Below are 16,503 nucleotides of genomic sequence, written 5' to 3'. Positions count from 1 at the left end.
AATTATTTCAAGCCTCATAACTCAAAAAGTACTTAACGAAAATGTACTTAATTATAGTGTTTTGGAAAGCTCTCGAGATAAGCTACAAGAGTGTGCAAAAATATATAAGGTGTTCCATTTAAAAAAATTGAAGTGACCTTCATGTGACCTTCAAATGACTCTTCAAGGTCAAACCAATGATACCACCTTGAAACCATACAACTTTTGCCTGAAACATTTTTTTCTAAAATGCACCGTTTGTGAGACATTTAGGTGTATCCAGACTTTTGGCGCACCCTGTATATTATTATTTATTTATTTATTTATTTATTTCCAATATTATATATCCATATATCAGAATTATATAAAATGGCTCTTCGAGATGATTTTTGTTATTAAAATGAAATTTATTTTTCAGTTGATTTTCTTAATTTTCATGGCTATAGAGTAAAGTGCGATGTACGAGTTTAATTTTGTGGAACATGTTGTTTTTTTTCTTTTTATCGATTAATCAGATATCGATAATGCTACTTAAGCCTTATTCGACTAAACAAGTTACGCGAAACAGCAGATAGAACGATGTTACTATTCATGAGAAAAGTTTTAATTTTCGATCCAAGTTCGCGTCTACACTCAACGACATTCGAAATCGGTTTACAATCTTCCTTATGGATTCGCATACGTCGAACTTGGATGACGACGGATGAAGTTTTCCGTATTAAATCGAAGAACTTGATATTCGAAACTTTTCGATTCTCTAAGAATGTAATAATGTTTGTTATGTGGTTGAGAATAAAAGCGTGATTCTTTTCGCGCATATTCCTGCAGCATCTTTTTCTACCGATTGAACGTTACAAAGTGGTGTACTTTTGTTGAATCCTGCGCGGTCTTCTCCAAGCGTTTAGCACGAATCGATCTCGCCGAAACGAGATTTCCGAGGAGACCCATGTATTTGCGAGAGTTTTTATTTTCGCGCGAACTTTCATGCGCGCGGATCACGATTTATGCGGTTCCACTTGGAATAGTCGCGACTTATTTTTGAAAATCGATGATCAAGCAGAAACTTCCTCTCGTATTGCTTCACGTTCAAAACAAATCTACTATCTCTGGCAACCATACTCGCGGAGAAAACCAAGCGTGAAAAATACATCTTTTGATGCAACTAGAAGCAGTTGACTTGAAATTTTCAAATTTTGATATTGAATGACTACAGTTTGATGCCTGGGATGCAATGATTTAAAAGATTTATCGATCTATTAAAAGACTTGAGAGACTGCAAAATAAAAATTCATGTAAATCAGGAGATTTTTGGCTTCATAAAATTTTCTTCTCAATGCAATTCGATCGCTACATAATTTTGTAGAGGCTGACTGTTTTCTGCATCGCAGACGAATTTTAGAACGTCTTTCCCGTGAATATTACTACGCCATATTCTGACTCTCTCTTTCAAAGCTCTCCAAAAATTTAATTTTATCGCAATATTATCTGCGCGAAGAACTTAAGTATTACCTGTAATTTTCTGCTGCCGCGTCTGTTTTAGCTTTTGCGCAAAAGCATCGCTCGGAGGGCATCGAAGCTTTGATGCGGCGTCGAAGATATCGATAGTCCATGGTACGGGTATAATGCGATGTTAACGGCACTCTGTCTTTTTGCTCACTAACGGCGGAACAGCCGCTACTTCTCCATCCGTCGCTTATTAACCTAATATCGGAAATTCATTACAATCGAACGCGATAAATTAGCGATTGAACCGACATTCTTTTTACCTTTTGTCGTCTTTGCTGTCATGTATTTCGCATTCCATTACAAAACGCCTCTCTCCTTCTCCCCGCTAAAGTTTAATTAGTTTCTTTCCCGGCGCAAGAAAGCAATTCCGTGCACTCTTGTATTTCGTTCCTGTTTTCAATGTGTAATTGGTACGCGAGAGACTGCTGGGAGAAAAGTGGATCGTTAACTTGCGGCTTTTAAGAATCTTCTGTTGCTGTCATTACAAAGACTAAATTCAATCAAAGTGAAACATACTTTAATTACAATATGCAACGACCAAGTTTTAAGCAAGATCCTTTTAATTTTATTTCATATAATTTTTAGAATTTCTTGAAAATTTTATATACATGTATATTTTCTTTTTTTTTGCGCAAGATTTAGTATTCTTTGTGATGTACTGTATATAACTATATATTAGCATCGCAAGCATCGAGAAACATTTAATGACTAATAACGACAACTGATGCAAACAGTTTGATAACTCTAGTTCATTACGACAAACAATTCGGCGTTCGGTGCGACAATTATTAACGCTTATTAGATCGCGATGAAACTCTAAAGACAACTCTTTTGCTCTCGCCCTTAGACAGTCTAGTCCTTAGAGACGTAGAATTTGCCAAGTCTGAGGAAAGGTAGCAAGTTAAGCGATTAAATGCAAACTTTCTGCATCGCGCAATTTTCATTTCTCACTAGATCCTAGGGGATGCAGCCGAGCGGAGGAAAATATGCTTTGTTTCGAGTCTGAATTTCCATCATTCCCCCTTCACTGCTTCACCCATCGCTTCGGCATTCTGGGGAGACCACTTTGCTAAAGCACGAATTAATGAAGCTTCAATTAACTTCGCTTCTCCGTGCTGTAAAACTCTTCCATCCTAGCTATCAGTTAAAGTCCGTCGCTTCGTCCTTGAGCAAGTTTTGTCTTGATTTGTGCAGACATAAAACTTCCTCGGCGCCTGAGTGACCGTCCGATGCAAAAAGGGGGCTTATCGTTTCACCTGCATCGCTCGGTGAAAAAGGGAAGAGTGCGGGAAGAGAGGAAAAATTATGCGCGCGTGTACCATAAGCTGTGTGCGAAAGCGTATCGAAAGCTGTCGCCGGTCGTCGTGTCTCAAAGCGTCGGATCTGCATCGATGCGACACGATGGCAAGGGTAATGCGGTACTAAAAGCGTCGGCCCGCCGCGAAATTTATGGGCGATACTACCGGGGAACGGAAAACCCGTATAGAAGGCGGGGCGGGTTTTAAAGCGACGTTTCTCACGCATGTCAATGAAGATTAAACGACATAGAGACGTAGAGGGCCGCGCGTGATACTACATCGCAACAATGTAGCCCGGGTTCGGCAACGACGTGAATTCCTGTTTTCGAGATATCTCTCAAAAGACGTGACTCGCGTTCGCGTCTCGTAAATGTCCTTCTGCGGTGCTATTGTATCTTTATGTTAGATTCTTGTATGTTCTCAATGGCTTCTTCGCGTTTTACTTCGTGCTCTCTTCTCGACGTTCATTCAAATTCAGCACTCGTTTGAGATTACTCGTAGTTATCACGTCTGAATGAGTATGCTTGCTGTTTTATAGAGACGTTAATTCGATTATCTAGACCTCCATCGCGACAATCGTCATATAACATTATCTTAAATTATTCTTGCTTTCTTCTGCACAGTTTGCGGTGTCGTATATATATCGGTACTTATCTTTATTGCTTCAAAAAGCCCAATCTCTGAGCGCGTTGCATCGACGTTTCCAGACACGTCGACAATGCTTCGACGGGGTCGAGTCATGCGGAGCATATGCTCCTGTTCGAGAAGGCAATTACTATTCCATTCGTGGTTTAACAATATCCTTGATGTCTTCCCCTCGCCCACCGTGAATCTGGGTATGCTAATTAGCCGTAACAAACGTTTAACAGTAGACTACCGGTTAATACCTTAACTTTCGGAATAAGTAAGCGCCCTGGCTGAGAAAAAACTCGATCTTCATAAAGTTACTGCAGCTTGTTTCAAATTCGATATTATTCCGAACGTTATTACGGAATAAGCTACGTGTTTTCCATCAGAGAATACATTACTGAAGCAAATGCAAATTCGATTTTACGCTCGTGCACGGTCTGATCAAATTGCGATGACGCCGCATTAAAAGCGTCGAAGGAGACACGGTATAAGTTTTTAATCTCAGCGAGAAGAATTTTCGTCATATTCTCATTCCCGACATTCTTAAATCCGTTAAAGCGACTTCTTCCATGTCAAACGTTTGAGGAAAATCTCAATTTGCTTGTTTAATATATCATTGTTACATGGATCGGTTAAATTGCTCACGATCTCCGATATGTACATACTTATCAGGTAATTCGTGTTCGTGAAACGAGAGCAAATTATTGCCGGTGAATATCTCCGAGTAAATATCGATCTGCAATATTACATTATTTACCTGACTCGTTTAACGTCATCCAAATGGAGTCGATTATTCTTGTAGATTTTTCAATTTCTTCTTCCTGACAGAGGTCCTCGATCTTCTCGATTTGTTTTTTCACAAACACTCCTCGCCAAGTATTTGGAATTGACATAATCAACTGTAAAGTTACTTGACGCACTCGTTCCTAATATATTATTAATGAATTCATTTCAATAATTAATTCGCCAAGTCAATATTGTAATGGTATACGAAATTCATTGGTCATATCAATCATTCAAGAGCAAATGATGATAATCGAGAGTTCGTGAAATATCCGCGAAATATTGCTCGAATATGGGAGCAAAATTTTTCCACATATAAACGCGAGTTTAATTTCCTTTGATATTTTATATTTTAAAATTAAAATTATGTTTTTTAATATTCCAAAAGCGAATAAAAATCGCAATAAAATTGCGATTTTACTTATCGATTTGTACGATTAGTCGATATCTTTAAATTTCCTCGAGTGAATATCGCGAGTAAAAGATTGAACCATTTCTATTTATGCTGTAACGTTTCAAATCGGAGAGCCCTTCGACAGAATCAGATGAAGACATTTAATCTGCTAAGCCGATATAAACCAGCATCATCTTTGTATGGCTGTGCAGTCGTGCTTGTAGTAGATCCCTGAACCAACGCACTCTGCCTGTGTGTAACATCGATAGGTGCGTTACGTCAGTGCGCATCGTATTGCATCTTCATTAGCGAATGATTGATTATCTATAACGTATCGGATATGTCTGCGTATTTGCCGGTGCGCACTATTATCGTGCGTTATAGAAAGTGGATTGACACGGCATTGGGCGAAGCAGGACCGTAAATCGATGTAAATTACCTCTAAATGACGTTACGAAGTATTAGACTGACGTTCGTTCGACAATTATTCACGAAACTCGACTGTTCTCGCAATTTCGTACTTGTATGGGGCGTATCCCCAATATGGTAGATATTCTTTTGACGGTATTACTATTAGATAAAAAATTGATAGTTTACGATAATTCTATCTGGCAATAATTATTCTATCAACGTTAGTGGTCTATAATTAATCAATACATCAATAGTCGTCTAGTCATTCTAGTCATCTATCGATAATCATTCTATAATATTGGTTGTGTATTCCGTGTATACCGTCCATTGAGCTTTCACTCACAATGGACAATTTATCATAATTATCTCACATTGTCAATAGCAGTAATAATAATGAATGCAGTCATATCGATAAACGCAGTTATTTGTTCATTAAATTACTCGCTATAAAATTTTAATACTGGATCGTTTAATATTATTGTTATACCTCTCAATATTAAGATATCTGTCATTTTCAAGAGTATTTACTTGTGAAATTAAAATTGAAATTATATTTACATTTGTTTTTGATTAAATGTTTACACTCTTTTAATGAAATTGATTCTTTAAATGCAGAGAAAACTAATATTTTATTTGTTTCTTTTTTATATAAAAAAATTCCTATTATTAATATGTTAAATTTATAAAATTACACAATAATATAACATGGTAATAGTCGACATCTACAAAAAGTGCATTGAAATAGAAAAACTTTGCTGAACAAAAATTTAGATACGAGTGTATTCTGCAGTAAAACTTTTACTGAAAAATATGCATCGATGTAGAACTGATGGCTCGCAATTTAGCCTATTGTTTATATTTTCTCGCGTTGGCGTTTCACAACTTTCATTCCAGACTCTATTTCTGCTTCTCGTCTTTCCGTTTCCCTCTCTCGGTCGGATAACAATGAGGTCGGTGAGATACGATTCGCTTGTCTCAGGAGAGAGCATTTTTCTTCTTCCCTCGTCTCGCGTGTTACTTTCGCGTTCATACACTGCGGCTTTGCGTTTGCGCAAAGTGTTAAGACTCTAAAAGATTTTTACAGATAAATTTTATATTAATGTACATAAAATCGATTGTTTCTAGAATTCGCTTTGAATATTCAAATCTTTCACATTTAGCGAGTAAATGAAATTGCAATACGTATGTAGCTATTGCGAATATGGAAATATCTCCTGATAGCAGTCATACGAGAGCAAGAGATTTAAATAACGATCCTCCAAGTGTTCCATGAAAATGTGCGATGCGAGCTTTGTGATTTGCGAAAATGTCGATCCATTGAGGCCGCGCTTGTATCTATTTACCGAGGCGTAACAACGAGCATTGTCGGCGAACTGTTCAGTCCCGTCGTCGCCATTCACCATCACCGACGCCGTGCAGCGACCAAGCGTTTTTATCCACGGCCCTCAATTAATTTCCATTCATATTGGCCGACGAGCCGATGGACGTGTTTACAACGTTCAGTAATTGCGTGATCGTGCGCTGGTCGTACCGCTCGATTGTGAGCACAAATATGAGAGTCGACGCTCATATACGACGAGAGGACACATTCTGTATACTTGTTACTATGTCATTATAAACGCTGGTCGCGAGAGTTGCACAACATCGATCGTGATTTATTAATATAACGATATCAATACGTAACAGAAATTCCATAATGATGGAATGTTCCGAATAAAATTTGATGAATTCCATGTTATATAATATGAGAATATATTAATAAAGTGCAGAGATTTAATATATAATATACGTCCTTTTTAATTTAAAAATGATCAGGTAAAACGCGTTTTACATATAGATACCTACATAAAAGATTCTATATAGGAAAATCAATTTCACAAACATTCATCACAAATCATCTTCACATTCATCAGAGAATATTAAAGAAAAATGATCGATAGACTAGAGAGTCTTTCTACTAAAATTTCAGCGCGTTTTGATCTCATTTATCAAGTTATTTGCGCGAGGCTTATTAAAGGTATTTTTTTGCGTTGATATTACATTACATCGAATGACTCTTTTTACCTTCGTTCTCTTTTGTCTCCTTATTGATTCTCGTTCTGGCTGCTGCACACATATATCTGACTCGCTGGCCGTACGACATTGCTTTTGCCAACGCGATTCTATAGAACGAAACCGGAAATTGGCGACGGTGAAATACAACGTGCACCTTCGGCAAACTCGGTGCTCGCTGTTGAAAGAGCTATTAAGTCAAGAGTGCGTGACGGGAGTAGTATCGTCCTTCTATAGACAGCCACCGATAGCTCGTTCTTGATAGAGAACTTGCATTAGGTTTGACAAGTTGGTTGAGATTTCTGACTATTACAATCTTATAATTAAAGTTTCGGACATATTGAATTGACTCTCTTTGATAATTCTTTGCTCACTCGTGCAACAGATACTTAACTGTACCAACATTTACATGCGATCTCAACATTTTATGTCAACGCATTGTAATGTCCGACTTGATTCATTAAAAATTTTTGTATTTTTAATCACTGCATTTTTTTTTAATTTTATGCAAATCTTTTCTTATTAAATGAAATTGAATAACTCGTTCAAATTGAAAATATATTGTAGAAATATTCTAAAATCTGTATTGACTCGAATTTAAATTGATATTTAATTATTAAACGATTTAATATTGAAGATTAATTGTTCACAGAAATAGACATATAAAAAATTCTTACATACATTTATCTTTTGTATGAGGAAATTTATTTCAAATTTGTGAAATGATATAGACATATAGCTGAAAATGTACGTTAGTTGTGAATCATATTACATGTGTACTAAATTTACATGTATTATATATATATATATATATATATATATATATATATATATATTACATGTATATTAAATTTATACATTATATTTATACATTGCAATTTATTAATAACATGTATATTAAATTTGTACAAAATGCAGCAATTATTTTATAAATACTATATATAAGTCCATTAAAATTCTGTTATACACGCCCACTTAATTTTACTCGTATCCCAGTATCTCTAGCGTTATAATATAAGCGTTATAACGTAGGCGTTAGGCAGCCGGACGTGAACATTAAATCAGTGAATTCAGAGAGACGGTGTTTCTTTCCTATGCTTCCTCCGGGCTTACGTAAATATTTGTATTCCGCTGCTAAGGCGAAAAAGTTATTTTTGAACACTGAAGGCGGATTGCATAAATATGAAATTTATTGTACGAGATTTTATGCCGCGAAAGTGGCATTGATATATAGAATAACGGCCGCGAGAAAAATTGCTTAAGAAAAAACTTAAAAGTGCCTTTTAGCATCGCTGACAGCGAGTCGCTGTGGGGAGTGAATCGCAAGGAGGAAGTGCATTGTGCACATCGCATATTCTTTAATCATAGTAATTTAATCGTGGCAATAGTGGTGAAATTACTATTTGGAAAATTTGTAGAAAGTTGTTTTTGAAACGGCACTGACATACTTTTGTGCCGCGTTTTAAAACGTTTTAGGACGAGCCAATTAAGCGATTCCCGGCCAAGTGTCTTGCAGCGATGTTTTCCCGTTCTAGAAACTTAAAACTTCCGTAGAATTTCTAACCTGGTTCTTCTCGATTTTCTCAATTTCCCTTCACTTCCGTTTTTCTCTTTTTGTTTGGTGCACACCAAACCTTTCGCGCACACCAAGCGCGACGCGCTCGCCCACAAAATTCAAGCACAATTCGGTCGCCCTCGACGTAGTTGAAGATGTCGTAGAGGAAACGCTGCATATTTATCGTGCCTCGCCAATCTTTCTCGTGGTTTCTTAGACTTTAAAGTCGATAGCACGACGTCCGACCAAAATGAATTATACAGAGAAATCTGAATAATTGAAAAACCGGACAACTATTTATCATTGTGCATCTGCAATAGGCAGCAATGATATATAAACTACATAAGAGATTATGGATGATATGTAAAATTTTTACATAAACTATGATAGAAAGCATCTTTTGCGATTCTGTGGTCTTGTCGGTCGTCGTATCACACACGGGGCGCTTGACCTCGTTTCCAGAGGCACAGCATACCCTACAGCGCTTTTCTGGTCGTCCACAAACGAAAGATAGCGTGTATGTTTACTTTTATCTCTCCTTCTTGCATAAGAAAGCCTTTGCAAAGCATAGAATAATCTACATACGACGGTAATTAATTATAAATTCTAACATGCGACGGTAATTAATTATAAATTCTAATTATAAATTCTAATTCTGACATACGTGCGCATATGCGAGATAACAAAATGTCTTTGGCAAACACGAAAGTGATTTGACATTGTCACAACAAACGATAAATATAGCGGATAAATGTATAAAATGAACGATATATTTTTTAATGTAAGATAAAAATATGGTAGCGAAGAATTTGAATATATTATCTTAGAAATTATAAAATATCAAATCCGCTAAAAATTGTCTTTGCATACTGCACGCTTGTATTATATTTCATTCATTTCTACGTTTGAATAGTGATTTTTTTAGAATTATAAGTCTACATTTGAATTTTCTCACTCCGTATCTATCTTCCATTAAGAAAGACCGTAGGGCACGCACAGTAGGATAAACATTCAGGTCGAATAACATCACGATCTATATCTGCGGAATAATTGTGGGTCTTTGAACAGGGGCGAACAATTCAATTAATTAAAGTCTTGCTGTACCGGGAAATTGTCTAACTCGATCACGCCAATATGAATTATCATTATAACTGCGATAAAGAAATGAATATCTTTTTAAGTTAATTATTAATTATTTTTCCAGACGGGATTAAGAATCATGTTCATAATTCATAGCGCTATAGCTATGTTTTATATAATTTTATTTTAGTTTTATAAATGTTCAAATATTTACGATAGACAAAACATAAAAATCAAATAACTAATACGAAAATGTCGAAACATATATATTGTGTCAAAAAGATTTAATATTTTTAGTTTTTATGCTAATGTTCATCTATATTATATGGCTCCATATTCGTGCGCGTATGCTTTTATGTCCTTTATGTTTATGCAAATAGGTAGCTGTGTTTGACAAATTTCATATCGTAAACATGTTAAGCGATAGCTTTCATCGAGATATTTTAAATACCGTGTTTCACATTATCGATCTTTTTACAATGTGCATGATTTTATGTATTATGTGCTTTACGCGCGCGATCGTGTACTTCTCCGTATTCGTGATACATTTTTGTAATTTTGTCGAAATATTTTTAACAAAATACGATACAAAAGCTGCATGTCAAGCTATTCATCTATTTTCAACAAATTTACTGTAATATTCGTTTAATATTCGTACATTTTGCTAATATCAACGGTATTAACTTTGTATTTATTTAACTTCTCTATCCCATGATATAAATGTGTTTGTCGAATTTAATTATAGCTCGTGCATATAGAGCTCTGAATATGCATGCAAAAACGGGAAAATTCCATTTATTAATTTACAATTTCATTTAATTGTATTTCGCGCCTCTTCCTCAAGATCATATTTGTAGTACCTCCCACTTACCACAGTGTCGCCACAAGCTTCAAAGCTAGGGAAAAAATTTCCCCCGCGGCGCGGTCCACGCGCCCTGCGTATATCTATCTATGTTCATTCTTTCGCTTTGTGTCAGTGTCGTTACATCGTTTGCGTAAAATATGGGAAAGAAAGAAAAAAGGAGAAGACCATCGCTCGATGAGGATAAGGAGAACAGAAGGCTTCGACGAAAAATTCAACGATTGGAGGAAATACTGGATCGACAGAAGGAAGAGCGTCGTAAGTAGAGAGCTAACCTCACTTTTACCAGAACAGTGATTACCATAGCGATTTGATCGTTACGTATGAAGCTTTTTGAAAAGCACAATTTCTTCGTAAAAAAAAAAAAAAAAAGGCCATAACCACGCGGGTTTGACTCGTAGGGCCTGTCAATTCTGACACTCCTTGGGAGTGCGTTTTTTCGTTTGACGAAAAACGACAGATTGGATTGAACCCACATAACAAGTTTAACTAACTGTGGTTTCACAGGTGATCGCTCTTTGTCTCGATCGGTGTCGAGACGCTTGGCGTCTCGAAGACGCTCACCGTTCCGATACTTGTCGGGATATTCGCCGCATAGAGAACGGTCAGCACCCCCATACTCGCCCAGGAGTTCAGCAGCTCGATCTGTATTGAGCTATTCGTCAGTTAGACGCTCAAGATCTCGATCTATATCAAGACACACGTCGCCTAGTATCAACGAGATACTAGAGGCGAGAGAAAATATTCTTGATAACCATGAGTCGAGAAGGGACGACGCAACACAGGCTATGGAGGCCTTAGCAGTCGAACCGTCAGATAACAAGACGCCGGAAGCATTATCGGCAGATCCTCCAAACGACGCCCCGCAAGAGATACTAGAGCACGAGATCGAACTTCAACAGGAAATAGTAGACGTGATAGGGGCCCGTCTAGAATCAGACAAAAAGACAGCAGCGGCGGTTCATAAGGATGTAGCTCTTCGCTGGTCGGAAATTGTAAAGAAAGGGCTCCCGCCGGAGGAAGTCAAATCACTTTTGGAAAAGTATCCGATTCCGGAAAATTGCGATTTTATAGCGGTTCCCAAGCTAAACGCTGAAATCACTGCAGCGGTACAAGAATCGACAATAAAAAGAGACAGACGTATTGTTGAGAAACAAGAGCGTGTTGCGGCATGTTTGGGCGCCGTAGGAAAAGCAATTTCAATCACGCTCAAAACGGATATTCCTGGAAAGCTCGAACTACTCGAGAAGCTAAGCGATGGTGGTAGGCTTCTCGCTTCAATTCATAGGGACGAGTCCCTGGCTAGAAAGAACATTATCATGGCCAATCTAAACGTTTCTATGAAAACAACGCTGTCAAACACGTCGGTTGACGAGTGGCTATTCGGAGGTGACTTGGAGGAGAAAATAAAAGTAGCAAAGAACCTCGAAAAAACAACAAAGACCTTAAAACCTCCGCAAAGATCTTCGCAGCAGAGCATCACACAGAGGAACACAAAAAACGTGAAAGGCCCGCCGCGTCAACAGTTACACAAGAGTCGAACGGCGGCGTCCGGCGGGCAATGCAAAACATCCCCCAGCAGCCATCGCAGAACGTTCAGCAGCTCGGATGTGAGGAAGACGTCACATCGCAGGGAGTCGACCAGAGATCGGTACAGGAGACGGCATTAAGAGCATCAGCAAGCGTAGGTAGACCAGCGGGTAGACTAAAATTTTTTAGTAACGTATGGTCAAAAGTGACCAAGGATTCTGTCCGACAATGGATTCAGGGTTATGAAATTCCATTTATGTCCCCGCCGACTCAGAAGAGCTATCCGGTTGAACGCACGTGGTCTGACAAAGAAAAATTATGACTCGATAAACAAATTAATAAGCTAATTGATAAAGGAGCGATTGTAAGTGATTGTTTTCCGTCACAAGGTCAATTTTTGTCAAACATATTTTTGGTTCCTAAGCAGGATGGAACACATAGATTAATATTGAATCTTAAAAAACTAAATGAGTTTGTTGCAGCGGAGCACTTCAAAATTGAAGATTGGAAAGTAGCAAAAAGATTAATCGGCCCCCATGACTATATGGCAACACTAGATTTAAAAGACGCGTACTATCTCGTACCAATAAAAAAGAAGGATAGAAAATTTTTGCGTTTTTTATACAGAGGAAAATTGTTTGAGTTTACTTGCTTGCCTTTCGGTCTGAACGTGGCACCGTATGTTTTTACAAAACTGTTGAAACCGGTAGCAGCATACTTAAGAAAACGCGGGCTTATTTCGGTGTTCTACTTGGATGATATTTTAGTTATAGGAAGATCGTACGAAAAATGTATTGATAATATCCAGAAAACAGCTACACTGTTACAGGAGCTAGGTTTCATAATTAATAAAAAGAAAAGTCTTACGGTTCCTACTCAGCGATGCAAATATTTAGGCTTGATATTTGATTCAGAAAAGATGTCTATAGAGTTACCGGAGGAAAAAATACATCGAACGGTGGATTTATTGAATAAATTTATTAAAACATCGTATTGCACGATAAGAGAATTAGCAGCGTTCGTAGGCACGTTAGTCTCTCGGTGTCCGGCTTTAAAGTACGGGATGATTTATGTGAGACGCTTCGAAAAGGAGAGACTTCGCGCGTTGGAAGAAAATCAGAATAATTTTGATGCAATAGTAAGCCTTTCGACAGAGCTAGAGGAAGATTTTGCATGGTGGAAAAAGAACATTCTACTTGCGTGCGCACCAATGACCGAACCCGTTTATAATTTAGAAATATTTTCTGATGCATCTCTTACGGGATGGGGCGTTTTTTGCGAAAATCAGCGTAGTCATGGGTATTGGAAGGCTGAAGATTTAGGTTTACACATCAATCTATTAGAACTTATGGCAGCGTTCTTTGGTTTGAAGTGCTTCGCAAGTAACAGGCGACGTTGTAATATCATGTTACGCTTAGATAATACATCAACAATTGCATACATTAACCGCATGAGAGACAGTCGTTACGAAGGTCTTAGTTCCCTTGCCAGGGAAATTTGGCAATGGTGCGAGCGAAGGGAAATTTGGATTTCGGCATCCTATATCCCTTCCAAAGAGAACGTTGAAGCAGATTATGAGTCACGGAGACTACAACCGGAAACAGAGTTTGAATTGAATGATAGCGCCTTCCAAAAGATAGTTAAAGTTTTTGGACAACCAGAAATTGACCTGTTCGCCTCAAGGGCGAACGCTAAATGTCGTCGGTACGTGTCATGGCGGAAAGATCCTGGCTCTATCGCCATTGACGCATTTACGCTGGAATGGAAACGATTTCTTTTTTATGCCTTTCCTCCTTTCTCGGTAATATTAAAAGTTTTAAGAAAAATTGAGTATGAGGGATTAAATGGCATTGTGGTGGTGCCATATTGGGAGGCACAACCATGGTTCCCTTTATTTTCATCATTACTTGACGCTGAGCCCATTATTTTTCAGCCGAATGAAAATTTGATACGATCTTCTTACAGAGAAACACACCCTTTGTGGCATCGGCTTTCATTGGTGGCCGGCAAGCTATCAGGGAAGCTTTCATCCGAAAGGAAGTTCCACTGGAATCGGTTGATATATTAATAGCGTCGTTATCAGAATCATCGCTCCGACAGTATGATTCCGGTCTCAAGAAGTGGTAGAATTTTTGTAAAAAAGAAAAAATCGATCCATTTTCTGGTTCCACGAATAACATATTATCTTTTCTTACGGAAGAGTTCAAAAAGAAAGCATCACTCAGCTCACTAAACTGTTATAGATCAGCAATTTCGTTAATCGTGGGACCAGAACTGGGAAAAGACGAAAAAGTTCAGCGTCTTTTTAGAGGTGTAGCAAAATTAAGACCGGCTGCTCCCAGATATGATTCGACGTGGGATCCTAAAATCGTTTTAAGACATCTATCGAGTTGGTACCCAAATAGAGAATTAAGTTTGGAATCTTTAACATTAAAATTAGTGACCTTGCTCGCCCTAGTCACAGGGCATCGTATGCAGACCCTAGCGGTGATCGATATAAGGAATATTTATCGAGCAAACGAAAATACGTTGGAGATAAAAATTCCGGACAGAATAAAGACATCCGGCCAAAATAAAAACCAGCCGGTGTTGAGGTTACCTTTTTTTACGCAGGATAAAGCTATCTGCGCTGCTACAGTATTGTTAATATATTTAGAAAAAACCAAAAATATACGCGGATTGGTAAACAAATTATTTATATCATTCAAAAAACCGCATAAAGCAATAGGCGCGCAGACGATTAGTCGGTGGATAAAAAAGGTCATGTGCAAAAGCGGTATAGATATTAATATTTTCTCGGCGTACAGCACACGCCATGCATCGACGTCTGCAGCAAAACGTCACGGAGTAAATATCGATCAAATACGAAAAACCGCGGGCTGGTCAAAAGACTCTGAAACGTTCGCGCGTTTTTATAATCGTTGCGTCATTGCGGAGAACACGCAATTTGCGGAAGCAGTTTTAGAAACCGAGGCTGTAATATAGCTTGTAAGGTTGCTGGAAATTAGAGAGACTAATACAGCTACAACTTTGTCATTAAGATTGAAAAAAAAAAAAACAGTTTAATAATGTAAAACTATAATTTTTTTGTTTATTTCTTTCTTTCTCCATCCTGGACGGCATTATTTATAATAATGTTTTTTCTATCGAAATACTACTGCCGTAACCGACTTTAAACACTACAAATATGATCTTGAGGAAGAGGCGCGAAATACAATTAAGGATTGAACGAACTTACCTAAGTGATGTTCAATCATGATTGTATGAGCCGCCTCTTCCGAAGAGATCAGTCCCTCCCTCCCATTTATCTCGAGGGAGATACCCGAATAGAAGTTACGGCAGAGCTTTGAAGAATGAACATAGATAGATATACGCAGGGCGCGTGGACCGCGCCGCGGGGGAAATTTTTTCCCTAGCTTTGAAGCTTGTGGCGACACTGTGGTAAGTGGGAGGTACTACAAATATGATCTCTTCGGAAGAGGCGGCTCATACAATCATGATTGAACATCACTTAGGTAAGTTCGTTCAATCCTTAATTGTATTTCATAAAGTAAAAAACTCGACACTAAAGAATTATTAATCTCTATATGATTGTATTGATGATTGATTTTGATACAAAAATATGCAAATATACGAGTATTGATATTATCAGCGATACATATATTTCAATGTAATATTCTTCCTATGTGTAAAGTCCTTTTTCGAAATTTTAAACTTTTAAAACTTTAAAATTTTTAAAACTTATTTTTTTAACGTCCATTCCACGAGCATTTCTGTTGTATATGTTTTGTCTAAAACATTCGTCGTTGCATATTTCACGAAATACCTCTTTTATTTTATTGAGAACATTGTTAAAGAATTTCATGCACGTTAGCAAAAATGGGACAACTTTCTTATGAGCGTACTAAAAATTGCATCTAAGTTTTTTTAATAAATCTCTCAAGCGCAGAAGCTCATTGAATAGGAGACAATCGACGTGTGAATAAAACTAAGAAAGATAATCGTGTTCGACCGCATTTTATCCATGACATTTTTTTTACTATGAAGATTATAATAATGCCTTTCATGAATTAACAGATTTTTCATCTTCTGTTGATTTTATTTTGTTATAAATCTAATGTTATAATTCTGATTAATGTAGAATAAATAGATTATTTAATTAATAGCAATGTTGATTAATTGCACACAATTGTTACGAAGTATTTTATGTATAAAATATCATTTTTTATGAATATATCAAATTACAAAAGAGGTAAAATATGTTTACGCATGTAGATACTTCATTTTATCTTGTTGAAGTACTTATATACGTGTTTAAGAATCGTGTCTCAGTAGCGTATCATGAATATTCAGCGTCCATTTTCTTTAGATTTCCGATTATATATTTCTTAAACAAAATATGAACAAATGTAATGCAGACAGA

At 37.2% G+C, this 16,503-nt stretch overlaps 3 protein-coding genes across 7 annotated transcripts in view; 2 read left to right on the top strand and 1 right to left on the bottom strand.

The window, feature by feature from the left end:
- Positions 1–16,503, top strand: part of Rg (A kinase anchor protein rugose) — a 333,149-nt gene that overhangs the window by 108,280 nt on the left and 208,366 nt on the right. The window lies entirely within an intron of this gene.
- Positions 1–16,503, bottom strand: part of Septin2 (septin 2) — a 175,148-nt gene that overhangs the window by 111,615 nt on the left and 47,030 nt on the right. The window lies entirely within an intron of this gene.
- On the top strand, positions 10,523–15,162 carry LOC145970750 (uncharacterized). The gene is made up of 3 exons (XM_083097673.1): positions 10,523–10,808; positions 11,058–12,234; positions 14,046–15,162. Exons 1-2 carry the CDS (start codon positions 10,691–10,693, stop codon positions 12,218–12,220), a joined length of 1,281 nt encoding a protein of 426 aa, XP_082953799.1. The 5' UTR covers positions 10,523–10,690; the 3' UTR covers positions 12,221–12,234; positions 14,046–15,162.

The sequence above is a fragment of the Camponotus vicinus genome, unplaced genomic scaffold (assembly GCF_025532165.1).
Source record: "Camponotus vicinus isolate PSW18456_S1 unplaced genomic scaffold, iyCamVici1.0 SCAF_4, whole genome shotgun sequence".
Classification (NCBI taxonomy): Eukaryota; Metazoa; Arthropoda; class Insecta; order Hymenoptera; family Formicidae; genus Camponotus; species Camponotus vicinus.
The sequence above is the reverse complement of the archived record's forward strand: the minus strand, read 5'-3'. Positions and strand labels throughout refer to the sequence as shown.

Excerpts from the sequence above, each read along its gene's own strand:
- LOC145970750 (XM_083097673.1), top strand. The coding sequence starts at position 10,691 with ATGGGAAAGAAAGAAAAAAGGAGAAGACCATCGCTCGATGAGGATAAG. Across the intron at positions 10,809-11,057 it reads TCGACAGAAGGAAGAGCGTC|GTGATCGCTCTTTGTCTCGA; the intron begins GTAAGTAGAGAG and ends GTGGTTTCACAG.